General features: G+C 39.9%; 1 protein-coding gene across 1 annotated transcript; it reads left to right on the top strand.

The window, feature by feature from the left end:
* Positions 1–2,162: 2,162 nt before the first annotated feature.
* stip1 (stress-induced phosphoprotein 1) lies at positions 2,163–26,870 on the top strand. Its single transcript, XM_052045029.1, has 14 exons — positions 2,163–2,314; positions 9,047–9,256; positions 12,340–12,481; positions 15,992–16,133; positions 17,610–17,775; positions 17,873–17,999; positions 18,767–18,869; positions 20,943–21,063; positions 21,414–21,510; positions 23,478–23,602; positions 24,396–24,432; positions 25,559–25,662; positions 26,041–26,213; positions 26,425–26,870. Exons 1-14 carry the CDS (start codon positions 2,300–2,302, stop codon positions 26,495–26,497), a joined length of 1,635 nt encoding a protein of 544 aa, XP_051900989.1. The 5' UTR covers positions 2,163–2,299; the 3' UTR covers positions 26,498–26,870.
* The last annotated feature ends 1,062 nt before the right edge of the window (positions 26,871–27,932 follow it).

The raw sequence follows: 27,932 nt of genomic DNA, 5'->3' as shown, positions 1-27,932 counted from the left end.
AAAGGCAGAAATGGGTGGGGAAGGGAAGATATGCTTGGTGGTGGGGTCCCATTGGAGATGGCAGAAGTGGCGGAGAATGATGTGTTGGATATGTAGGCTGGTAGGATGAAATGTGAGGAGAAGGGGTTCCTATCCCTGTTGGGTCTGGGAGGGTGGGGGTGAGAGCAGAGGTGCGGGAAGTGGCAGATATGTGGGTGCGAGCTCTCTCGACCACAGTCAGGAGAAAGCCGCAGTTAGAAAAGAAGTTAGACATCTCAGATGTCCTGGAGTGGAAAGCCTCACCATAGGAGCAGATGCCACGGAGATGGAAAAATTTTATACAGATGACACCAGAGGTCAGAGTCAAATATGAGTCCCTGGACCTGAGGCAGCAGCATTACCTGTTGTGCCATTGCAGTGCCCACAACTGCACATAAATCCTGCACTCCATTCTCTCCTGGAACTAGGTCCCCCATACTATCTTCAACCAAATTCATTTATGGGAAAATAAATGCTGTTAGAAGGTTAACTATATAATTTTAGTTAGAAGGTTAACTATATAAAGGCCTTTAACAAATACATGACCTAGCCACCTTAGAATGGAATGGAAATTCCCTCATGGCCATTGTGATGTAGATGGTAAAATAATCTGTGTTTGGATCATATGAGCATATCTGTTTATTTAAGAAATGGGAAGTGTGTGCATCCTGAACTTGATAGGTGTGAGATATACCGTCGGATATCACGAGTTAAACACTAGCAAGAATACACTGTGTGGAACAAAAAACTGCAGATGCTGGATATTCGAAACAAAAGCAGAGAATGATGGAAGTGCTCAGTATGTCAGGCAGCATCAATGGGGAGTTGACATTTCAGTTTAAGGACCCTTCATAGAATAAGAAAAGTGAGAAAACAAATTTGTTTAAAGTTGCAGAGAATGGGTGATGATAAAAAGAGGAAATGTCCATGATAAGGTGCCGACAAAACTTGTCAAGGTAACAATTGTGTTAAAAACCAGCAATTGAAACAAAATATTACACAGACGAATTAAAAATAACATTGAAAAAAGGTACAAAGGAGGGGGTACAAAGATAAAGAGGGGGGTTATGTAAAATTGTTAAACTTAGTAACAAGTTCTGAGGGTTATAACATTCCTGGTTGGAAAATGAGTTGCTGCACCTCAAGCTTATGGTGGGCACCATTGGTGTCCTAACCAACATTTGTCCTTCAACCAATAAAACATAACGTTTGGCCAGTTATTTTTATATTGTTTATGTACATATTGGCAAATATGCTTGCTTTGCTAAAATAATTATACTTATGAAGTTCTTTAGTGGCTAATACAATTATTCATTGTAGCATTAATCTGAAAATAAACATAATATTGAGCTAATCAGGAACTAATTAAACCTCATACTGGTTTTGCAAGCATTTTTAAATTTGCCAGGTTTTACACATCACGACATAGTTTGTGCAATATTCTATTTTTAAAGTTTCCATGGATAAACTAATTGGCTCGATTTCTTGTTTTGTGACAGCGACAAATCTTGCTTCCTCGCATTTCTTTTGGAAGTTGCAGCCGGTTAAGAAATTACCAGTATCAATATTTGCTGATTCTGTGATTGCATGTAATAGTTGTGGCAGCCCAGAATTTTCCTTGTATAAAATGACAAATAATAACACTGTAAGAGTCAATTGCAAATTACTTTCGATAGTTCATGAACGTGAAAGGTGGAGATGAATGCAAGTATATGCATTTGCTCGTGAATATTCATCCGACTTTTAAATAAATCACAAGCTTCTGAAGATGTCAAATTCCCCCCGCTTCCTATTGACTGACGTTCCACCCAACCAATCACAAGGCTACAGATTGATAACCAATCACATACGTCGTTTGACGGAGTCGGTGGGTCTTACGAGCAGCGGCATTGTTGACAGCTGGAAGTCAATCATAACATTAGGAAGCGGGTAGATGCCGCTGATTGGTCCAATCCGCTCCGTCGTCATAGAACGAAGACGGAAGTGCGTTGTTTCCAGCATTTTCTGTTCCTACTGCATCGTTTTATTGGATGTTGCTTATTGATTGACAGCAGCGACCATGCTTTTAGCCAATGAGCAGCCTCGGGAGACGGGAGTTTTTTCCCCGCTCCCCTTTTCCCCTGCCCAGCCGGTTCCGATTGACTGCTGTGCGGATCAATCAGGAGGGCGGCTGTCGAAAGCTGAAGCCAATGACTGGGCAGAGGCGGGATTTCCGAGGCGAGTTCTAGTAAGTTCGAGAAGGTGCATGGTTAGTCGGTGAGCTGGTTAGGCTGCGCTGGAGATGGATCTGGCGAAGGTGAGTTGGCTAAATTAGAGGCAGCAGTCAAAAATACTTCAGCAACAGTTAAAGTGGAGAGCAGTTGGCGGGGAGGGGGAGCGGCATTGTGGACGATGGGCGCGATTTATATTATGAGAAGGTTAAAATGGGGTGTGTGGAGGAAAACCACGTTAAAGGAGTGAAATGATCAACTGTTTAAAAAGCATTCAAATGCCCAGAGCAGAACAGTAAACTTGTGCCAGGCTGTTCAGTTTCCCTGTAAAATGTCATTTTTTAAAAAAAATTGGGCAAGAGTATTTTAAATTTAACTTACAATTTTTTTTACTAGTTCGAATACGTTGGATTTTAAAGCCCCCCCAACTTGTAATTTTTTTTTCGTTTGGAGATTAATAATTTTTTGTTTCAGAACTGAACACCTCTGCTTTTTGTTTTTTAGGTGTGCCTGATGCTCTTCTTGGGACTTCAGTCTCATGTTTGTGTCTCTGGTTTGGGCAGATATTGTGGATCTAAGTTGAAATTAATAAAGATCTTGAGATGTTTAACTTAATTCCCTTCTTTCCTGCTTTCTGAAAATAAAGGTTTAGGTGCTAGTGTAAATGACTGTGAGCTTGGGGATTTTTTTTGTCTTTGGAATGGAATCAGGTGTGAGCTAATAAAAAGGTTGGGGGGCTAAATGTGCACAGTTGTGGGGAGAGGGCGGGGGAGTGGGTCTGGCTGAAGTGTTTTTTGTTTAAAGCTGGCATTGACCTGGAGGCTGAATAACCTCTTTGCTATACCCTACTTTGAATAAGGAAAGATCAATGAAGTCCTTCTTTCAATGCTGGCCCCAACAATTTATAGTCTATTTATAGTTGGGTATCTCTGCTATTGGCATGGAGGGAAAGGAAAATCCATGGTGAGTATTTTTGGTTCGTGGTGCTTTACTTGTCTCCAACCCCAACCTAGCTTTCCCTGTTCTAATGTTCCAAGTACAAATGCTTGTCAGCTATTGACCAACAACAGAAGCTCATTACATTGAGGTGTCTCATTGCTAATGTATTTCTGAAGATCCTTGGAGAGGTGCTATGTGTTCCAGATTGCCTTGGCAGAAGTATCACTCTTGTTTTCTAACTGAGTGGGATTGCCTCGCTTGCAATGAGCTGATATATAAAAGAATTTCTCCACCATCCATAAATGCAAAATCTGCTTTGATTTTATTTTTAAAATTAACATTACAATCAGCAATAGGTAAGTTTTTTTCCTGGTAGTTTTGTACCTCTTGCATTAGAATTTTTGCATTTATGACAGATTACACATTACCAATTTGCAGTTCATCCTTTGGAAATGCGCTTTAGTATTGACCAAGATATAAGAAGTCAAGAAAAAAAACTCAATGCGAAACTGCTTTTGGGCTGTATTCCCTTCATGACTTAAAACTATTTTTGTTCATTTAATGTACAAACTTTTTTTGCATCTCCAATTTTTTTATTGTGGGTGCTGCGCATTGTTAAATTTATTTCTTTGGTTCTGTACATGCGCACAATTTAAAATATGACAGCTACAAGCGATCTTAAGTGATTTCCTTATGGGAGGTGTTGTCTACATTCCAGATGAAGAAAGATGAACTAGGATGGCATGTAGCATGGTTGGCCTCTATCACTGGAAGTTGAGGCAAGACCATTAATCTTGTGCGTTAATTATGCTGGAGTCACAGTTATTCAGCACAGAAACAAGCTTTTGAGCCCAACTCACTTGTCGTCCTGAGCTGGTCTCATTTGCCTGCACCTGGCCCACATCCCTCTAAACCTTTCCTATCCGTGTACCTGTCGAAATGTCTTTAACCGCCTCTGCCACTTCTCTGGCAACTCGTTCATACCCATGGCCATCTGCGTAGGTGAGAACTTGCCTCGGTTCCCCTTAAAATATTTCCCTTCTCTCTGTAAACCTATGCCCTCCAGTTCTAGACCCCACCCTGGGAAAAAGATTGTGACCATCCTCCTTATCTATACTCCTCATGATTTTATAAACCTCTAAGGTCACTGTGAGCTTCCTTTGCTCCAAGGAAAACAATCCCAGCCTCTCCTCTTAACTAAAGCCAACCAGTCCCAGCAACGTTCTTGTGAATGTTTTCTGCACCCTCTCTAGTATGTCACATCCTTCCTGACTGCAGGTAATATTCCAGGTGTAGTCTCACCAACATCTTGTACAGTTGTAACATGATGTCCCATGTCCTGAGTGCAAGTATGCCGTACGCCTTAACCACTTTGTCTACCTGTCTCACCACTTTCAGGGAACCATATACTTGTGTCCCTAGGTGTGTCTGTTCTACAATACTTCCAGGGCCCTGTCATTTACTGTGCAAATCCTGCCCCAATTTAACTTGTCAAAATGTATCACTTTGCACGTCTGAGTTAAATTCCTTCTGCTGTTCCTTTGCCCATTTTCCCAGTTAATCTGGATCCTGTTGTAGTCTTTGACAACCTTCATCACTGTGTGCCACACCACCAATTTACATATAATTAACAAATTTCCTGATCGTGCCACCTATAATCTCATCCAAATCATTAACATGTATGACAAATAGCAGGGGACCCAGCACTGATGCCTGCAGTAAGCCACAATAGTTATTGTTTTCCATAATTATTTTAAAACTAATAGAATTGTGATCGCTGGTCCCAAAGTGCTCTCTTACTGACACCCATCACTTGCCCTGCCTCATTTCCCAAAAAGAGCTTGAGTGTTGCCCCCCCTTGTAGGGCCAGCTACATATTGCTTGGGAAAAATTTCCTAGGCATACTTCATTTTGTGCCTTCTAATCCCTTAGCCCTGGCAACATTAGGGAAGTTAAAATGGCCTACTATTAAAACCCTATTAAGATAAGATTTCTTCATTAGTCACATGTACATCAAAACACAGTGAAATGCATCATTGCATAGAATGCTCTGGGGGCAGCCCGCAAGGGTCGCCACGCTTCCGGCGCCAACGTAGCATGCCTACAACTTCCTAACCTGTATGTCTTTGGAGTGTGGGAGGAAACTGGAGCACCCAGTTCCCAGCAACTGGAAACCCGTGCAGACACAGGGAGAACATACAAACTCCTTACAGACAGCGGCCGGAATTGAACCTGGGTTGCTGGCGCTGTAATAGTATGCTAACTGCTACACTGCCGTTTCCTACAGCTATCTGTGATCTCCCTACATATTTGCTACAATTCCATCTGATGTTTTGGGGGGGGGGGGGGGGGGGGGGGGGGCTATAGTACAGTCCCATCAAAGTGGTCATTCTCTTATTCCTCAATTCTACTCCTATTGCACTTGATGTTCCCCGAGGAATTTCCTCTCTAAGTACTGCCATGATGTTCTTCCCAAATACTCAACTCCCCCTCCCTCATGTCTCCACCTCTATCATGCCTGAAACATTGAGTTGCCAGTCCAACCCATCCCTCAACAATATTTCTGTAGTAGCTATAATATAACAATCCCATGTGCCAAATCATGCCCTGAGCTCATCTGCCTTGCCTGTCAGGGTTCCTGCATTAAAATGCATGCAGTTTAACCTGTCAGACCTTCCTCGCTCTCTGTTCTGCCCCTGCCTACTAGACTCACTTGTTTTAACTTGTCTATTTTACTCAACTTTCTCATCTGCCACACATTGGGTCCCAGCCCTCTGCCAGAGGAGTTTATACCCTCCCGAGTAGCTGTAGCAAATCTCCCTGCCGGGATATTGGTTCCCCACCAGTTCAGGTACATTAATTTCCTTTGTCACATTTCGTTCGTGTTAACATGGTTAATTCCTAGATTCTCTAATTTGAATTTTCTTAACATTTCCAGCTTGGAGTTCTGTGAATTAAACTATGATACACATGATCTGCAGGGATTTTATCACGGAACATTTCCCTTTCAAATATACAATTCAGATTTTTATGCAACCCTCATCTGGTTAAATTTTGCATACCTTGAAACAGTTTTCACTTTTCTTAGAGGCCTTCATTTTGGGTTGTCGAAATTAGTATTAATTAAACTGTTGAGGTAAGAAGTAAGAGTACACATTTGTTTTGGCAGGTGAAAAGCTATGTATGGTTTCTCTTTGCTAACCAGAAAAAAACCATCAATTATTTTAAATTCTGGGCTTTGTTTAAAATGACATTCCCCTAATTCCAAGCCAAAAAAAAAAGAAAATCATGAGTGTTTTGAACTATTAATGGACAACATGGTCCAGTGAAAGTTTTCATTTTATTTAAAGTTTTAACCTTAACTGTTTAGGCCCCTGGCCCTTGATTCACTTTATTGGATGTCTTTCCTGGTATTAAATCCACTCTGGATCCTTTTCTTCACCAGCTCTGAATTTTTCACTGTTAAAAATGTACAGCATAAAATTGGCATTACAGTTGTCTTTATGTTCTCTGAAAAAGGCATGAAAAATTTGCAGCTGTGATGAATGATTTTCTGTGTTGACACATTTTTGGAAAATTCATGGAGTTTTGTATTTCATCAGCTCATGCACAAGAGTTTGGGGTAATCTTAAATGGTGACACAGATTGTAAAACTGATTATATCCAGTGTCCCCCTTTTGTTCTCATTATTTCTTTTTTTAAGAGGGGAACTGATAACTGTACTGGTATCCAGTACTGTATCGGTATAATAACCTTTTCTATTTCATGACCAACAGTCAAAATGTCATAAATAAAAGCAAGACTGAAATCGGGTCTTTGGTAGATTTAAGTAATTAACTAATGTTTATACAACTGAATCTAATGTTTGTCTTGATTCTTGAAAACATAATCATTTTTTTTGTATAGTCTGAATCTCCTGTTCACTGGCAGCTTTGATACAGTGTATGCTATCATTTGTTAAATGTTTCCTTGGGCTAGAAACAGAGTTTTGTGGTTTTAGGAGCAAGAACATGGCCAAATTTGAAATTTGCTTAATGCTGTAAAATGAAGTTCAGTTTGCTATAAAGTTCATCTTATTTGAAAGATGAGCACATCAACCTTGCATTAGTGGATTGAACTAAACCTGGACGTTGAGTCTGAAACAGAATTTAGCATATATTATGAAAGTTGCTGAATTATTGCAAGAACCCATCTGGTTCACAAATGCCCTTCAAAGGAGAAAACTGCTATACCTGCATGGCCTGGCCTACGTATTGATCCACGGTCTGTGGCTAACTCTGCATCCTTTGGGGATTGATGGTAATTACTAATGTTCCAAAATGCAAAAAATCTTCATTGAAAAGCAGAAAGAGCAGGTGCTGGAATTAAGAACAATGCACATGGCAGGTTAGCCATCATTTGTGGAGAGTAAAACGATTAATGTTTCTGATTGACACTCATCATATGTGAATTCTTAATCCTGACTTATTGGTGATCTTGACATGCATTTTGATATTTAATATTGCTACCATCCCTGTGGTCGTAGCATGAAGTCTGACACTAGAGCAGTTGTATAATAAACAGGTCCTCCCCAGCTTACCAACACCTGACTTGTGTACGCTCTGTACAGACGAATGAGTGTTTGGGAGACCAACTGTGTGAATTTGCCAGGTGCTGTAGGGCTGCAGGTATCTTCTGTAATCTCTGTTCACAGCTGCATTTCCAACTGGTGAATTGTTCAGATTATGAACAGTTTACAGGAATGGAACCCTGCCATAACCTGGGGATGACCTGTATTAAACTTTAAGTTTGTTCTTTATTCATCGTGTTTCTGGTGCATAAAGAGAAGTCTTACTAACATTTGTTTATGATAGATCATGGCACATTTCAGGGCACAAGTTTTAAATTTAGTTTGGTCTTAAGTGCTTTTTCTTCTTTCCACGCCCCCCACCCCAACATCCTTGCACAGCTTAACATTGAAATAACAGGTAAAGTTTTTTAAATTTCATGGTGATCCCAAAGGATTCCAGCATAACAACAGTGAGCAGCTTTCATCAAATTGCAGGCCTTTGTACCCTGAATTTGAGAGTGCCATCCTGACCAATGGCCAGTCTTCCTGCAAAAAGTATACAATTAATGCCCTTGCCTACAGGGTGAGGACTTAAGAATTGTCGGTCTGAAATGGCTTGGTGTGTTTGTATCAATAAATTTCTATTGATGAATTCCATTATGGTTTTTCCAGTGATTCTTAATTACTGTTTCCAGTGCATTCCCAGTTAAGGTTGGTTGTGGGGGCGGGTGGGTGGGGGGGCCTAGATAGGGTAAATAGTCAGGTTTTTCCCAGTGTTGGGGAGTCTAAAACTAAAGGATATAAGTGAAGGGAAAGATTTGAGCAGGATGTGAGGAGTAGGTTTTTCCATAGAGGGTGGTGGGTATATGGAACAAGCTTCCAGTGGAGGTGGGTACAAATATAGCATTTATTTTTTTTTAAAAATCACATTTGGACGGGTACATGGATAGGAAAGGCTTGGAGAGATATGGGCCAAATGCATGCAAATGGGATTAGTTTAGGTAGACAACTTGATCAGCATGGACAACTTAGGTTGAAGATCCTACTGTGTCACTGTGAATAACTTTGGGCTACATTATGCCTTCATTACAAAGCAACGTGTCCTATAACCAGACTTTAATAAGCTTATGAATGTGATGGTTGTTTCACTAATTACAATAGGCATTGAACCTTGCAGAAGTGAGATTAAAATAGCAGTTGTGTAGATTTGAGTTTAAAGCTATCAGGGCTAAAGAATTGGGCAATATTTTTAGTTAATTATGGATGCCAAGCTTGTACAAAAGCATAAAATGAGGATTTCATTCTAAAATATTTTTTTCTTTCCTCTTAGGTGAATGAACTTAAGGAGAAGGGTAATCAAGCCCTAAGTGCTGGGAAGATAGATGATGCCATCATATGCTACAGTGAAGCCATTAAGCTGGATCCCAAGAACCATGTACTCTACAGCAACAGGTCAGCTGCTTATGCCAAAAAAGGAGATTATCAGAAGGCCTACGAGGATGGCTGCAAAACTGTTGAAATTAAACCAGACTGGGGCAAGGTAAGCTACCATTAGGGGAGGGAAGAGCAAGGAAAAGACTGGTATTTCTCTGTGGTTTTGAGGTCTCCGTAAGTGGCTGCTGACAAAATTTTTTTGGTGAAGCAGTTGTCAGAATATGGACAATTTTGTTGCCATTATGTTTGCCACAAGCTTCTACAAAAATCAATGTAATAATGAACAGAAAGTCTGTTTTAGTGATATTACTGACCCTATTCTTCAAAATAACACTGAGAGGTAAGGCCTCTGTCTTGTGTACCTCAAGTAGTACTCCCTCTCTTGGTGAAGTACTGCTGTAACAACCTGTTTATTGTGTGCATGTGCTGTTATTTCCAAAGTAAAACTTGAACATTCTACTCTGACTTGAGTGGGTCTGCTAATTTTTGGGAAGATTAGTCTTTGCTCAAAATAGTTGTAGCAATTACCTGAGTAAGTCATTTCACTTGATTAATTATTTTAATTTTTCTTTTGGCATTTAGAAAACTTGAGGTGCAGTATAATGGCTATTAAATGTAAGCTAGTTTTTGATGCCTTTTGGTTGAAGGAGGGTGCCTGCTTCGTCGAGCACCTTTGTTCCGTCTGCTGCAAAAGCAAGGATCTCCCGGTGGCCAGCCACTTCAATGCCACATCCCACTTCCATACTGACATGTCTATCCACGGCCGCCTCTGCTGCCACATTGAGGCCAGACGCAGGTTGGAGGAATAACACCTCACATCCGCCTTGGTAGTCTCCAACCTGACGGCCGCAGTATTGATTTTGAACTTCTGGTAACCACCCAACCCATCTTTCCTCATTCCTGTGGCCCCCTCGCCCTTCTCTTTCCCCTCCCCCACCCTCGTGACCTGCCCATCTATTTCCCACCGCCTTTCTTATATTCCATGGTGTACTGCCCTCTCCTACCAGAATCCTCCTCCTTCAACCCTTCGCCTCTGCTACCTATCACCTCTCAGCTTCTTGCATCACTCCCTGTTATTCCCCTTCCCCATCTCACTTGGACTCGTCTGTCACCTGCCAGCCTGTGCTCCTCCCCCTCCCTGACATTGTTTTGGCTTCTGCCCTCTTCCTTTCCAGTCCTGATGAAGGGTCTTGACCCAAAACATCAACTGTTTATTTCCCTTCATGGATGCTGCCTGACCTGCTGAGTTCCTCAAGCATTTTGTGTGTGTTGCTCCAGATTCCAGCATCTGCAGAATCTCTTGTCACAATTAGCAACTTGCCTTTCTCAAATGTCATAAGATAATTGTAATTCTCATAGTCCACTAGATGATCAGTCAACTTAATTCAGAAACAGAAAAATACACTTGCGGCAATGCAGAAAGCCACTTAAGTTTACAATTAAGATAAGTTAACACAAAGATGGACAATATTGTAAGCAGTACAGATAGGATTAAATTATGAAGCAATATGGAACAAATAAGCGGAACTGTGGCAAATAGATTTAGGTGTAAACAAGTGTAGGATCATCAACTTTGGACCAGAAAGAATAGGACAAGAGGAGCAGTGGAGGTCCAAGGAAATTTGGAGTCCATGAACTTGAATCATTGAAGTGTTGTGACTGATTATGGGAAATAATTAAAGTTAATGGAGTGCTGGTCTTTTTGTGCAAATAATTGTTTTTTTTCAATGTGCTGCAGCTATGCAAGGCCCTAGTTGGATAACACCTGGGCACTTGAGCAGCTTTTGGAAGGATATATTGGCCAAGGGGAGATTGCAACATAGATTTGCCAGAGTGCCACCTGGGCTCCCTGGGTTAAATTGTGAGAGATCATACAAAATTGGGTTGTGTGCTGGAATTGAGAATGTTGAAGGATCAACTTGATTTTCTTTCTTAGAGTTAATTGGATGCATGGACAATCCAGGACTGAAAGGTATAATCTCCTAACTGTAACCAGTATTTTCTGGAATACAGGTGACACTTTTATATAGAGGATAGTTCAAATTTGGAACAAGTGACAATTGATGCAGAGTGAATTTGCATCTGACTTGATAGGTTTCTGTTAAGTGAGGATATTAAGAGCTGCATATGGTGGAAAGTTGGGTATGTGAAGTCAGGCACAGAGCACTTTGGATCTCATTTGACCGATAGAACAGCTGATTTCTGTTTCCTATTTCCTGTGTCAGAAACTGCAACGTTTCATTACCCTGGATATGTTGTCAGCCCCTGACATGGGACTTGAACTCCATACCTTGTACTACTAGTGAGAGTACTAATAACTAACCAACACAAAAATCTGGAGCAACAAACAAGATGGTGGAGGAACTAAGCTTGTCAGGCAGCATCTTTGGAGAGAAATGGACAGTCAATGTTTTGGGTCAAGTCCCTTCATCTCGACTGAAAAGGAGATGGACAGTAACATTCCTACTGTTCCCATCAGCCCAGCCCAGCCCACCCCACCTTCCCTTATTTGGTTCCATGCTCCACCTTCCTTTACAATCAGATTCTATCATCTGCCGCCCTTTACCTATCACTTCCCATCGTCTGTCTCTATTTCCACTTTTCCCTCCTCCATCTGCCTATCACCCTTACCTGCCTAGTTCTACCTATTGGTGGCATCTGCTGAGTTCCTCCAGCATATTGTTTGATTTATACACACTTAGCTTACTGAAAGTGGTCTTACTCCAGGATTGAGTACCTACTCCATTGAGTATCAGCCTAAATTCCTGAAGGAATGATGACTGCTTTATTGACTGTAAAGGATTCTTATACTTTAGAGCAATAATTTCTCCCTTTGTCTTGGACCAATATCATCCATGAATGAATACTTCCATTTAACTCTGCCTGAAGCTCCTGCTTAACCAAAACAAAATTATCTCAAAAGCAGTGCATAAGTGCTCTGTTTAAAATTCTGTTCACTCAACCCTAACTTTCAATCTGTTCCTATTGTTTTTTTTCAAAACCTTACATAAACATTCACAGTACATCAGATACTATTGCAAGAATCCAGTTTTGACTAGCCTTGACCTGAAGTCAAATTGGTGTGGAATAGTTGACAGAAAACATTTACAAAGTTCTGTAGTTCTTTCAAACTTTTGCAGTAACTTGTATTCAGATCATAAAACTGTATTTTATAATTGTGCCATTTAGGGTTACTCAAGGAAGGCTGCAGCCTTGGAGTTCCTCAATCGCTTTGAGGAGGCAAGGAAAACCTATGAGGAGGGACTAAAGCATGAACCAGGAAACCAACAGCTAAAAGATGGAATGCAAAATGTGGATGCCAGGCTAGCAGGTAAGACACCAAGTGCAATATACAGCCTTAATATTGGATCAAGTTTGCAATGTCTTACTATTTGATTCCTTCCAACTTGGTGGTGGTTGGGGGGTGGGGGTGGTGGTGGGGGAAGGTGAGAAAGTGTTGCAGGATTGAAGCTGTCACAAAAATGGAGTGTATGAAAGGCTAATGCAGAATGGACAAAATTTATGTACTGTTTATGAAGCTTCATTCTTGAAGCTGATACTACTCAGAAAGATAGTGCTGACAATCAAGCTTCACTGCAGAGAAATTCCTCGAGTTCAATTATACTGCTTCTAAGTGTGTTGAAATAGACAATGAATATTGCATCGCACTAGGTTTGAAACCAGTTGAGGGCAAAGAAACTAGAGCAGTTTGTTTTGCAATTTTTTTTGACATTCTAAATTAACAGGATAGATGTCTTTGAAGCTTGGGTAGGAAAGTGTTATAGGCGGCTCATTTTCATCCCATCACAAACAGTGGAATTAAAATTGGGCTGATCATGCCTTACTCGCAAGATCAAGACAAAGGAGCAGAAGTAGGCCATTTGGCCCATCGAGTCTGCTCCATGAGCTAAACTAATACTATTCCTATCTAGCCCCAATTTCCGGCCTTATTCCCATATCTCTTGATACCTTGACTAATTAGATACCTATCAATCTCCTCCGTAAACACCCCCAATGATTGGGCCTCCACAGCTGTATGCGGCAAGGAATTCCATAATTTCACTACCCTCTGGCTAAAGAAATTTCTCCTCATTTCTGTTGTAAACCAGTACTCTCTAATTCTAAGATTGTGCCCTCTGGTCCTGGATTCACCCACCAGGGGAAACAGCTTAACCACATCTACTCTGTCCAGTCCTTTCAACATTCTGAATATTTCTATGAGGTCCCCTCTCATTCTTCTGTAATCCAATGAATACGGTCCAAGAGCCAACAAACGCTCATCATAAGTAAGCCCTTTCATTCTGGGAACCATCCTCGTAAATCTTTTCTGAACCCTCTCCAACATCAGTACATCCTTCCTAAGATAAGGGGCCCAAAACTGCGCACAGTACTCCAAATGAGGCCTCACCAGTGCCCCATAGAGCCTCATCGACACTTCCTTACTTTTATACTTTATACCTCTGAAAATGAATGCTAACATAGCATTCGCTTTCTTTACCGCCGATCCGACCTGGTGGTTAACCTTTAGGGTATCCAGCACGAGTACCCCCAAGTCCCTTTGTACTTCTGTACTTTGAATTTTCTCCCCATCTAGATAATAATCTGCCCATTTATTTCTTATTCCAAAGTGTACCATGGCACACTTCTCAACATTGAGTCTCATCTGCCATTTCTTTGCTCATTCTCCTAAACTATCTAAGTCTTTCTGCAACCTTCCTATTTCTTCAATACTTCCTACTCCTCCACCAATCTTGGTGTCATCTACAAACTTAGCTACAAAACCATGTACTCCATAATCTAAATCATTAATGTACAAAGTGAAAAGTGCCCCCAACACCGACCCCTGTGGAACATCACTAGTAACTGGTAGCCAACCAGAACAGGATCCCTTTATTCCCACCTATTGCTTTCTGCCTACCAGCCAATGCTTCACCCATTCCAATATCCTACCTGTAATTCCATGAGCTTTCATCTTATTAATCAGCCTCTTGTGCGGCACCTTGTTGAAGGCCTTTTGAAAGTCTAAATACACGACATCCACAGCATCTCCCTTATCCACCCTACCTGAGATTTCCTCAAAAAAAAAATTCCAATAGGTTGGTCAGGCAGGATCTTCCCTTCATGAAACCATGCTGGCTTGGGCCTATCTTGCCTTGCACCTCTAGGTATTCCTTGAGGATTGATTCCAATAACTTTCCCACCACTGATATCAGACTAATAGGCCTGTAATTTCTTTTATGCTGCCTCCCACCCTTCTTATACAGCAGAACTACATTTGTGACCTTCCAGTCCTCTGGAACCACGCTGCAGTCTGTTGATTCCTGGAAAATTATCACCAATGTCTCCGCAATCTCTGAAGCTACCTCCTTCAGAACCCGGGTGTGCACCTCATCTGGTCCAGGAGACTTATCTGCCTTTAGTCCATTCAGCTTCCCGAGCACCTTCTCTCTAGTAATCTTAACTGAACTCAGTTCTATCCCGAGACCCCTGACTATCTGGTATATTGCTGATGTCTTCCACAGTGAAGACCAATGCAAAATACTCATTTAGTTCCTCTGCCATCTCTTTGTTATCCATTATAATCTCTACCGCACCATTTTCAGTTGGTCCTATATCAACCCATGTCTCTCTTTTACTTTTCATATATTTAAAAAAAGACTATTGGTATCTTTTTGAATGTTATCTGCCAACTTCCTTTCATAATTCATCTTTTCTTTCCTAACAACCTTCTTAGTTTCTTTCCGCAAGTTTTTAAAAGTTTCCCAGTCTTCTGTTTTCCCACTAATTTTTGCTTCCTTGTATGCCCTCCCTTTTGCTTTTACTTTAGCCTTCACCCCTCTCATTATCCTCATTTGTGCCATTTTTCCATTCATAACCTTTTTCTTGGAATATATCTATCCTGCAATTTCCTTATTTCTTGTAGACATTCCATCCATTTTTGCTCTGCCATCCCTCCGATGAGCTTACTTTTCCAATCAATATGGGCCAGTTCCTCTCTCATGCCACTGTAATTTCCTTTTCCACTGAAATATTGACACATCTGATATCAGCTTCTCCTTTTGAAATTTGAAACTGAACTCAATCGTATTGTGATCGCCAGTTCCTAATGGTTCCTTTACCTTTAGTTCCCTAATCACCTCTGGTTCGTTGCACAGCACCCAATCCAAAACAGCTGTTCCCCTGGTGGGCTCATCAACAAGTTGCTCCAAAAAGCCATCCTGTAGACACTCCATAAACTCAATCTCCTGAGATCCACTGCCTTCCTGGCTTTCCCGATACACCTTCGTGTTAAAATCCCCCATAATTATCTTGATGTTGCCTCTCTGACACGCTTTTTCTATTTCTAGCTGTAACTTATAGTCCACATCCCGGCTGCTGTTTGGGGGCCTATATATAACTGCTATACTGCTATTATTGTCCTTTTACCCGTGCCATTTCTTAGCTCCACCCATAGGTATTCCACTTCTTCTGACCCTATGTCCTTTCTCTCTATTGATTTTATATCATTACTAACCATCAGGGCCACCACCCCCACTCCCTGGCCTACCTGCCTATCTTTCCTATACACTGTGTACCTCTGGACATTTAGTTCCCACTCTCAGCCTTCCAAGGTAGTCGAGGTGAAAATCTGCACTCTTGTATTGCTATTTAAAATCTATTCCTGTTTCTTGATAAGAATTAATGGATGAATAATAGTTTATTAGATGTTTGAAAAGCCTCTTGTGATGATTTGCTTAATTAACTTCACGGAATGATTCATAATTTTCAGTTCTAAAAAAAAATACTTGTAGAAAAATAATTCTTTTGGATGCTATAGTAATCTATTTTGTTTCCTTTTCAGAAAAGAAATTCATGAACCCATTTGCTTCTCCAAACTTGTATCAGAAACTAGAGAGTGACGCCAGGACAAGGGGATTACTAAGTGACCCTAGTTACAAAGAATTGATTGAACAGTTGAAAAATAAACCAGCTGACTTAGCCACGTATGTGTTGTTTCACAGTCAAGGTGTTCCATTATCATGTGGGAGGGTTCTTCATGGAAGATTAGCCTACATTTGGGGTGACTTGTTAATACTGTTCTGTCCCTTGTTATTCTGGTCAGCTAAATACTTAAATCCAGCTCTAGTTTTAAACACATAGTTATGGAAGAAACATTTAAAATATAGTGAAGTGAATACCATCTGGTGAATATTAAGAAATCCAACTTGAGCAATTATGTGCCCATGTTAATAAACTTAATCTTTTTACCTGTCTCATAAGCTCTGTCACCCCTCTGTAGAAGATGCTGAATTTCAGTAGGACGACTGTGTTTGTTGTGGCCCTCGGTCCTTGTGTTTAAATAGTCTTTTGGCAAACCATTAATGGGGGCTGGGTGGGAGCAGCAGCGGGGGTATTGTCCATGTACACATAAGGGATCATTCATTGAGAAGGAAAACTCCATTTCTTTAATCTTGGAGCCATTTTCTAAGAATCACGTAACCAATTACGATTTAGACCTGGATCTTCCCTTCTTTCTGTTTCTGACCATTAGGGAAATGTTAATCCCAAATTCTAGTGTTGTTTTGGGGAGGCTTAAAGCTGATGGTCTAGAAATTCACTTTTTTCGATGTTTGTGCCTTTTGGAGATCGGCGTTACATTGACTAAAATGTGAAAATTGCCTTTTCCAGGCCCTTTTTGTCTTTCTGGAAATTTGTCCAGGAACTTCCCGATGTATGACTCTCCCTTTCATAACTGATACAATTTCTCGCAGCAGTTGTGTATGAGATGATGTCATTCCCTGTGTCTTGCTCCTTTCATGATATGGTGGGATAACTTTGACCTTGCTGTAACAATAACTTTCATTGGGCTGTGCCAGATTCCCCCCTCAGTGCCCTGATCTTTCAAAAATTTATCTGCCTACATTTCTATTGAGCTAGCTTCCATAACTATCTGAGTCAGTATTCTGGAGATTCACCATTCTCTGAGAGAAGAAATTTCTCCATATTTTGATCTTTAAATGATCAGTCCCTTTTCTTGAAACTGTCCCCTCATTTAAGACTCTCCATTAGTGATAACAACTTTATCTACTCTATCATGCCCCCTGGTTAGGATCTTGTATTTTTGGACAAGATGACCAACTCTTGGTTATTCCAAGCCATTCATTTTCTATCTCCCCTCGCTCAAGTACGCTGCTCAACCCAGCTTTGATCTCAGATGGTATATTTTCAAATATGGAAGGTAAAATATGTTTTTAATTAAATTTGCAGCAGTGGGCCCTCAATCAAAATGGTCAATACTGTAATGCATATTCAGTGCACCTGTTTGGATGCATTAGAACCTCTTAGCAAATGTCTTGGGTGGGGTAGAAGATGTTTAAACCAAAATCTCTTGAAATATAGGCAGACTCTGGGGGGGTCTCTTCCAAATACAGACTAAAGGTTTTGTTAAACATATAGAAAGCAACTGTTTGTTTTCTCAGGAAACTACAAGATCCCAGAGTTATGACAACTCTAAGTGTTTTGCTTGGAATTGATTTGCAAGGCACAGAGGATGATGAAGAGGAACCTGCCCCACCTCCACCTCAGCCCAAAAAAACAACTAAACCAGAGCCTATGGAAGAGGACCTTCCTGAAAACAAAAGAAAGGTACAGCGCCATCTAAAATGGCTCTCTGATCATCTTGGAATTCAAAATCAGTTTTGCTCGGCCATCATGAAATAAGCATATTAAAATTAATCCTCAGGCATTGAAAGAGAAAGAGTTGGGCAACGAAGCCTACAAAAAGAAGGACTTTGCAACTGCATTAAAACACTATGATCAGGCAGCAGAACATGATCCTACAAGTATGACCTATTTAACCAACAAAGCAGGTGAGAATAGTGTTGTATTATTTTTAAGTGTTTTTAACAAAATGAATTTGAATGGTGCAGTGAGAGTTTATAGCATTGCTTTTTTTTGTCATCCTTATTCTGTACTTATCCACTGAAATGCCATCAATGGTCAGAACCCATCAGCGTTCTTGGGGGAATCGCTGTATGCCAAGGGTTTTAAAAGAAGTGGAAGTATACCAGTACCAAAGCAGTCTGTTTTAATTGGATGTTATGTTTCCATGAACATAAGGAAATAGGAGCAGGAGTAAGCCACCAAGCCCTTCAAGCCTGCCCTTCATTAAGATCATGGCTGATGACTTCTGACCTTGACTCCATTTGAACCAGTTGCCCATTACTGTCAATTCCTTGATCTTTCGAATGTTTAGCTATCTTCACCTTAACTATATCTAACAATCTGGCCTCCATTACCCTTGGGTAGAGAATTCCAGAGATTTGCTGCTCTCTGAGAGGAGAATGGGGAAAATGACTGCAAATTCATTGTACACTGAATTCCTGCTGTCCTCTTCCTTGGTGTGAACTGGCTGGGTACTCAGTTCTTGATAATTTCACCTGTTTATTTACAAGTTGTTTTAAGATAGCAATCCTAGATACTTAGGGACATGTTACTCATTGCACTCATTAAATTGATGCATGATGTCAAAAGATCCAAAACTTGGACAAATTAATATAACTTTTTTATAAACAAAAAAGCACCACTCTTTAATGAGAATTAGCTGGATACATCATGACATATTATGTTTGCGCAGCTGTGTACTTCGAGCAAAGTGAATTTGACAAATGCCGTGAAACCTGTGAAAAAGCTATTGAAGTAGGAAGAGAAAATCGTGAAGATTACAGACAAATTGCAAAGTAAGTCACCCTATTTGCAGTCAAAATATTGTCTGGGTAAAAATTTACTACAACTATGTTATTAAGGCACAGCATGTATCCCTCAGACTGCATCAATTTTTGAGCTTTTAGTATCTGTATGCTTGGGGAAGTATCTTCTTAGGCATTTTCTCTGAAGAATGACTTGCATCCTCTCTGGAGAAAGCTATTGGAAGTCATTGTAGGAACCTCCATAGAGGGGGCAGGTGGTAGCTGAGCATGTGTTGGGGTTGTTTCAGGGACGGATCTTTTGCTGTTGGTTATGCAGGGCCTCTGAGCCTTCCCGAATATTCTTTCTCTGAGTTGTCATGGACCAAAGAGGAATTGGGGAGATGTTATCTTCAGAGAGGCACTAAGTGCCTCCTGTGTACCTGGCGATCTCTTCCTATGACAGAATAAGAGTTTGTTTTGAAAGATTGGTGTCTAACAAACAATGTGGCCTGCCTAGTGTTGCTGATTGAATGTAACAAGGGTCTTAATTCCAGGGATGTTGGCTTGGGAGAGAGCACTGACATTGGTTGGCTTATCTTTCCAGTGGAGGGAGGAATGAGGGTAAGAAGCTGGAAGGGAGTTAGTAGTCAAGGGCTCCTGTGACAAAGCCAGTACGTGTGAGTGAAGGAGAGCATACTTCATGCACTCAACTATTATATAGTAGGTGGTATATTATCTGTCTTATGCTAATGCTGAAGTATAGCAGCAAACCTCTTGTGATGTTTTAAAGTTCTGTATTGAGCTTACCAAATTAGAGAAAGAGGCACATTTGCAAAATTAATTACCTTTTAATACTGCCTTCCTAGTTAGCTTTTTATAGTTTGCTTTTTTTAAGAAGAAAGTCTCAAAGCAGTTGAAAGGGTAACAAAAAATCATAAGGTTAAAGGAGGAGATAAACTTAGTTAAGAGGTGGGTTTTAAGTATTATAGAGGAAGGAGGCAAAGGAATTAGGGAAGTATTTGTTGCATCTGCAGCTGAAAGATGGCTACCGGCAGAGATGTGTAAGAGTCTAAGAAATCCATTATTTCAGAAAATTGGATTAGAGAGTGTGAGGAGGTTAAGGCAGCATAATGATGTGAACAGGAAGGGAAATGTTGGACAGTGCAGAATAGATTGTGGGCAACAGAGCTTTGCATGAGCTGAAATTCAGTAGAGTATACCCAATGCAAGTCATTATCTTTTGTCCCAGTTACAAATTATAGGTGCTGCTTTCTCAATCCTCTTCCCGATATTGATGCCATGCTGAACCTCTGTCTCTTCTGATTTTGAACTTTCTAATTCATAGTAACAGCCATTTCAAAAGTTTAGAGTTTGCCATTTTCTGAACTAACTCAGTCTGTATTCTTCTAATGGTTTGTGCCACATCCAGATGTGAATATTCCAGTATTACTTTGGCTGGCCTCTAAACAGTAACAAAGAAGTTTTGTTTTGATAAATGGCAGGACATTAGGATACAGATGGTCTGTCAACACATGGAGCAGCCATTCCCAATCCCCAACAATGGCCCATACCGTTGCTGGCCAGGTTGCACCTTCGTGCCACACTGCTTGCTGCAGCCTGCCCACCAGTGGCCCTCACAGGCAGCCTCTTCACATTGTCTCTATGATTCACTCTCCAATGAGCTGTGCAGCAGTGAGATCACCATTTCAGTGCTTCCGAAGCACCAGGTTCCTGGCATAGCTGCATCCAACCTTTTCTATTTTAAAAGAACAGCAGGGGGACAGTACAGTGTTTCAATTCCAGAACCAAGAGCACTCTGCAGGCTACAAATGTATTTATGAAACAAAAATAAAAAATTTCAGTCAGCTCTCAAAATAAAATCATTGAGATAATAGTGTTTCTTGTAGAATAAGTGATTTGTTTATGCTGCTCATTCTTGACTTCATTTGATGGCTCTTGTAAGGGTTGGACAAGTAAAATATGACTAAGTTTATCTTGGTGGGGGGGGGGGTGACCAAAGTAAATACAAACAATATATGTGAGTATTTTCATAACTTATTGCATTTGATGTTGATTTTAATGTGAACAATTTAAATACTCCATTTATCTCCTGCACCTTTTCAGGGCATATGCACGAATTGGCAACTCCTACTTTAAGCAAGAGAAATATAAAGAAGCCGTTCAGTTCTACAACAAATCCCTTGCGGAGCATAGAACTCCTGAAGTCCTAAAGAAATGTCAACAAGTGAGCTTCCTTTGTTTGTATCTTCACACTTTTTTATTGTGCTTGAGTCACCTTAAAAGGGTGATGCAGGAATTGATTACTCAAGCAGTTGATTTTGGTGCCTCATGATCCAGCTTAAGTGTATTGCCTTTTTGTCTACTGCCCCATCCCTCAGCTTCTTAACTAGGAAAATGGGTTATTTTAAATCCATTTTGTGGGGAGAGCCTTACTTCCAGTGCACTGTTGTACTTGGTGTGCTTGTTTGTGTGTTTCAAGAGTTCTTACTATGAAAGACCTAGTACCTTCTTAACCTGTGCTGCCTACCTTTTTCAATGGGGCTATATCTTCTAAAATAACCTGCTGTTTTCCAGGCTGAGAAGATCCTGAAGGATGCAGAGAGAGCAGCATATATTAATCCAGACCTTGCTCTGGAAGAGAAAAACAAAGGCAATGACTTCTTCCAGAAAGGTAACACCAAGTTGATATTTAAGTTCTGATGATAAAATGCAGGTGAAAAAGAACGTAACTAATGCCATTGTATGGTATTCGTATTTATTTTTTATATAAGTTTAGCTGGAGTACTCAGTAGGGATTTTCTGACACTAGAGGGTGCTCCTACAGAACTTGAAGCTGTTATCAGAATCAAAAAAAAGTTGAATTGGTGATTTTTGTCTGGTAAAAGTTTGATTGCCTGCCTGACATGTTTTGGTGTTTTTTTAATGTATTTGAGCTGTTGAGAAGCAACAGTGAAATTTTATATATTTTAATTACTCAAAACAATTAAATTAATTGGAACAGGAATTCAAGTCCATGTGCATTGTACTTGGCATGGTTCTAATATTCATGTAATCGTGGCTTAGAAGGAGGCCATTTGGTCCAACATGCCAGATATCACTTGGAGCTTTTTGGTAGAACCATCCAATTTGCCTCCCATTTGATCTTTACCCGTAGAACCAGACCTCTTTCTTCAATTGTTTGTGTATAGTCTCCTTTAAAGTTGTGCATATCTCTCTCTGTCACCTTTATTCAGATAATTCCAGGTCATCAGAGTTCCCTGTAATTTTTTTTAAACTTCCTCCTTTGGCATTTTTTTGCCAATTTGTCTTAACCAGTTTCCTCTGTTTACCAACCCTCTTGCTAGTGGAAGCAGTCTCCCCTTGTCTATTATGTAAAAATCTTCAGTTTTGAATTTGAAAGTTGTGCTTTGGGTGAAGAAACTGGGAAATATACAATACATCTGCAATAATATAAAGCAAATAGAAATAGTAGATGCTGGAAATCTGAAATAAAAACATTGCTGGAAGTGCTCAGCAGGTCAGGCAGCACCTGGTGAGGGGAGAAATGATTAACCTTTCAGTGGATTTTCATCAGAACTGAAAAGTCTACAGAAAAGATGAGAGTGGAGAGAACAAAGGGAATGTCTGTGACTGGGTGAAGATTAAGAGAATCCAATTGGTATTAATGCCACCTGAGTGGGTGATGAAGGCTTGTTAATCATCACTTATCTGTCTGAAGGACCTGCAAAGAAAGAGAGCACAAGGAGTGATGGGGAGGGAAGCAGGGAATCCAGATATTGGAACCAAAAGAGAATGCTGGAAGTGCATGAGATGGGTAACATCTGTGGAGAGAGGAAAAACTGAGTTAACATTACAGATTGACTTGTATCAAAACTTGCCAGTGCTGATACAAACTGGAAAGATTGGTTTTCTGAAATGGTTGGTTCAATATTGAGGTCTATGAGCTGTAGTGTGCCAAGATAGATGATATCTTATCCTATGCAATGTTTGTTGTCCAGTGAACCCCTAGGCTATGAAATTTCCACTCCAGTCTCTTGAATCTATAAGAAGTGCAAATTATAAAATCTGGATTAGTAATTTTGTTAGTAATGAGAAAATGACCTACTCATATTTGTGGAAGAATTCTTTTCAATATGCTTGCCCAATTAGGACAAAAGTAATATGCTGTCTTGTCATTTATATTCAATCGTGCTAGCATTGGATAAAGGAGTCATTGGATCACCCATGCTATATCAACCACCCCTGACCATCTCACTGCCATCTGGAACAGACCATGGCAGAATTAAGAACAAATAATCAATCCATAGAAAGAAATGGAGGCCCAATAGTTTGGATTCTTACATTTTGCATTATTTTGAAATTGAATAAATGCAATATTGAGAAGTGGATTTGCATGTTTACATTATTGAATAAATTATCTGAGATTTTAAGGCTGTTGCTCAGTGGGGAAAACCATTTGTATTTGGTGCTTTTCAGATGCTGCCTTGAAGCCTTGCTTTTTTTTCTGCATGTACATGGATGATGCCTGCACAAAACTTTAAGCATTATCAAGCCTCGAGTTTTTCTTTTAAACCTAATGGATGATGCGCATTTGCTTCTGTGGATATGGTATCTAATCTGTGACTGATCCTCTTGCAGGTGATTACCCACAGGCAATGAAGCATTACTCAGAAGCTATTAGACGCAATCCTGCTGATGCTAAACTCTATAGTAACCGAGCTGCCTGCTATACCAAGCTCTTAGAATTCCAGCTAGCTCTGAAGGTAATATAGAATTTTTTTTTGTTGTTTGAAGGAATATTCTTGGTTTTCCCTAGCTGTCCATTAATAGATTGCTCAATATATGCAGCAGCATAATGCAGACTAGGAAGGCTGTGGTTTAATACTCGTTCCATCTTTGCCACTCAATTTCAGTTTGCCACATTTCGAGTTAATGAGGTTCAAATAACTAATGATAGAGAAAAGGAAAGACTTTTTAAGAAAGAAAGCTGATCCTTTATTCTATTGATGGAAAACTGCATCCTACACGAGGAATTTCACATCCTACTAACTCATGATTACATGCTATAAAGTTGTGGTCAGTGGGATGACTTTTCTGTATGAATGGATTTTCTGTCTTAATGGAACTGCCTCTCAAGCTGCTGGTTTCTGCCTTGTTGAACACAAATGAAGGGTGGAAATTGGTGGGTGAATAAAGGAAATAAAACTTGGATCTGTTTACAATTGGATTAAGAATCTGTAATGTAGACACTTCCAGTGTTGCAACTTTTTAATAAATATCATTCAGTCATGGGAGCATTTCCTTAGCAACATCTTAATATTTGTGTGGCTGTAGCTGCTCTTGTGACACAAGTTATAACCAGACACAACTATTAGTAATGTTGCAGATGATCTTGTTTTTTGTATGTAATTGTTATCCCAAAATTTCTTTTCTTAATTTTAAAAGGTTGAGTTTGTGAAATTTTAAGCAACTTATTCACTTTCATTGTCCAATTCATATTTAAGTATTCATTCATAGAATTTAAATGGACAAATTATTCTATTTCTCTTCCGGCAGGATTGTGAGGACTGTATCCGCCTTGATCCCACATTTCGTAAGTAACAATTTTGTTGTAGGATCCAGTTTTTTTTTATATTTTGTGGGGTGGTGGGTGGTGAGGGACCAGTTGGGGTGGTGGTTGTCAAATTTGTCTGCTTCAAAAGCAAACCAAATTCAATTTTTGCATTGCTGGGACCCAGGTTGGATATATATGGTAGATTTAACATTTTATTTTTAAAACAGCAGATTTATTTGCTATTAGATTATGCTTGAAATCTTTCAGTTGCAGAATGAAATTATCATGAGAAACTGCTGGAAATGCTTAGTGTCACAGTTATCTGCATATGCCAAAAAAAAATGTTTAGCACAGACACTGCCTAATTTTGTTTGGTATTTCTGGTATGATTTTGTTTTTCAACATTCATGGTATCTTATCTTTTCAAAACATTTGCTTGGAATATTTTAAGGTATATTTTTCTCATACTCTGCTTTCCTTACGGGAATATAGTTTCATAACATTGCTATAACTCCCTGGTATTTTACTAGTATTCATAAGCTTCATCCATGCCTGCCTTGGTGTATGTGTGCTTGAGCAGAGTTTGCTTACTTGGCACTGCTCAGCAGCTGAAGTGTTTTTATTTTCCTGCCCTCTCAACATTATTTTCTAATCACCATCCCAGCCTGCTTGAGACTATATTGAACACTCTTCCACTGTTTTCATTGCAGTACAGAATGAAAAACATCTTTTAGTATGGAGGTGCTAAATGATAGCATTTTGATCCTCTCAGATATCCAGTTCATCTAGAGCCATTTGTGTACCTGACATCTGTGAAATCTTTCCTTTTGATCTTTGGGTATGGGGAATATGTAACATATTTGATACTGGTATTGAGTATTTGATATTGAGTAATAAGCATAATCAATTTGAATGACTGGACTGCTTTACAAGCAGGATTATTAAGACACTAACATACATGATATTTTTTGCAAGGTGTGCTGAGCAAGCAGAGAATTGGTCAAGAATTGTGTTGAAATGGGGTTTCCCAGATTTTCATTACCATGTTCAATAAATGAAAGGAAAAACAAATGGGTTCTAAATATCCTCTTACTGAAAAGAGGACTGCTTTTAATGGTAATATTACAAGTGAGTGTTTTTTTTTGTTCAACCTTATTCATTGTAGTCAAAGGCTACACACGAAAAGGAGCAGCCCTGGAGGCATTGAAGGATTTCTCCAAAGCCATGGATGTTTACCAGAAAGCGCTTGAACTAGACCCTAACTCCAAGGTATGAATAAAGTACCTACATTTTGGCTCTTCTGGCTTTGTTCATATAGTGAGTGGCCTCTGCAGTTTTGAGTAATACCCTGGAAAAAATATTATGCAAGTTCTCAGCTGGACTTCCCAAAACGAAGGGAAGTCCAATTGCTAAGCTTGTGGACTAGTTAAAGTGAGTTTTGGAAGATGAAGGTGCTGCAGTACTTGGGCAAGCCAAAAATTGTGGCCATGTGAGCCAGTTCCAAAAGTGTACAGTTAGTAATGTGAGTGGAGTGTTGAGATTGTTGGTGTAGAGTGCATATTATGTCCATTGTTGACAACATATAATGTGACTAGAGGTCACTGTTAACAAGACAACCTGATGATCCTTTGTTTCCAAATTCTTTAGGAAGCTTCTGAAGGTTACCAGCGTTGCCTTATGATGCAGTATAACCGAAATGATACTCCAGAGGAAGTGAAACGCCGTGCTATGGGTGACCCAGAAGTGCAGCAGATCATGAGTGACCCTGCAATGAGATTGATCTTGGAGCAAATGCAGAAAGACCCACAGGCACTAAGCGAGTAAGTTTGTGCACTAATGTGCTTTGTTCATTGTCCTGAATGAGTTTGGGACCTCTTTAATATGCCTACTTTAATCACTGGCAATTATTCTGAAGTGCTGAATTAATTTGTTTGGACTTCTGTAATAGTTGTTGTGATCTTTAATGGAGATAAGTTTGCTTATTACTCTCCTATCACACACAGCATTAATGTTCTCTCCTTATCTCCCCAGCCACTTGAAGAATCCCGTTATAGCCCAGAAGATTCAGAAACTCATTGATGTTGGTCTCATTGCAATCCGGTGATGACCATCTAAATTTCACCAGAGACACCAGGATAGTCCTTCAGGAACATGCCCTCCAGGGATTTTGGGGTTTGTGGTGGGGTGGGTTGGGGAAAGACTAGGATTTAAAAAAAATTAAAACAGCCAAAATAAACTGTACAGCATCTCATCTTGTAACATCTAATTATTTAGTGAGATCTGATATTTAGTGTAATCTTGATACAAAAAAGAACTGTGCACTTGTAATTTTAATTTCTTTTTCATTTGTAAGGTGACTGTGAAATGTGCACCTCTGCTGCTGTTGTCACCTTGCAGTAACTGCAGAGATGTTGGCTTTCAGAGGTTTTGCAGTTTCTCACATGCAGAGTTGCAATAAAACATTGTACCCAACCATGTATCTGGTCTATTTTTATTCATTTCTGCTGCTATTAAATGTGTTGTTCAGACAGCAATCTCTCTTGTAACCAGACCTTTAATATACCTTTTCCCCCTTCATTAACAGTTAAGGTGGAGGAACATTTTTTTGCAGTTCCTGGAACTTTGTAGAAGTTTCTAGAAGCCATCTCTCAATGAAGGCAGATATGGTGATGCTAGCACAGTGCTTGGCCATCTGAGGAGAAATGTATAGACAAGGCCTAAAACCTGGCACAAAGTTCATTGTCTTCTGAGCAGCAATCTCCAACCTTTTGTACACCACTTCAGGAATCTTGGACACCTGGAGTAGTACTGCTAATATTATCTCCAATAAAAAAATTCTAAATCCATTTAGCATGTTAAGCAAACCAACATCAGTATCTCCTTTCAGGATAATACCCTGGATATAAAGCTCTAATTGCACTAAGGTGGCTCCAATGGGCAGACCATGTTATTCAGATGGCCAACACTACGTTCTCAAAAGGGGCATGCTGAGGTCTGTCATAGTGTTAAGCACTTGAATTGCCAAAGCTAGAAGGCTATGGACCAAGTGTTGGTAAATGGGATTTGTGTAGATAAGTACTTGATGGCTGGCACAGACATGGTGGGTGTAAGAGCCTGTTTGTGTGGTTGTAACTTGTAACATTTTAATTTTGTTTTTCATTTACTTGCCTGCCTGCTTCATAAACTGCTTTAGTAATGTGAGTTTTGAAATAATCTTTTTTTTTCCTCAAATAACTTCCTTTCTATCTGAGAGAAATTAGGTTTGTCTGGAACATACTGCCACATGTGCCCTGGGATCTCTTGCCATAAGATCATTGTAAGCCTTAAAGAACATGGTCATCAGAACCTGGAATTATGATTGAATTTGCCCTATCCAAATTGGAAAATGATGGGAATGGAAACATTCATCAATGATGCTAAACCTCATTTTTTATATATATAGAAAAAAAATGTAACAAAACATAGGGGAAATGTATCATGTCCAAATGTGTATTCTGTTTTGAAAGCATTTGGAAGAATTGTATGCATAGCAACTGACT

Source organism: Pristis pectinata, chromosome 38 (assembly GCF_009764475.1).
Source record: "Pristis pectinata isolate sPriPec2 chromosome 38, sPriPec2.1.pri, whole genome shotgun sequence".
Taxonomy (NCBI): domain Eukaryota; kingdom Metazoa; phylum Chordata; class Chondrichthyes; order Rhinopristiformes; family Pristidae; genus Pristis; species Pristis pectinata.
This window is presented reverse-complemented; position numbering and strand designations above follow the sequence as displayed.

Excerpts from the sequence above, each read along its gene's own strand:
- stip1 (XM_052045029.1), top strand. Across the intron at positions 21,064-21,413 it reads TCCTAAAGAAATGTCAACAA|GCTGAGAAGATCCTGAAGGA; the intron begins GTGAGCTTCCTT and ends GCTGTTTTCCAG. Across the intron at positions 26,214-26,424 it reads GACCCACAGGCACTAAGCGA|CCACTTGAAGAATCCCGTTA; the intron begins GTAAGTTTGTGC and ends TTATCTCCCCAG.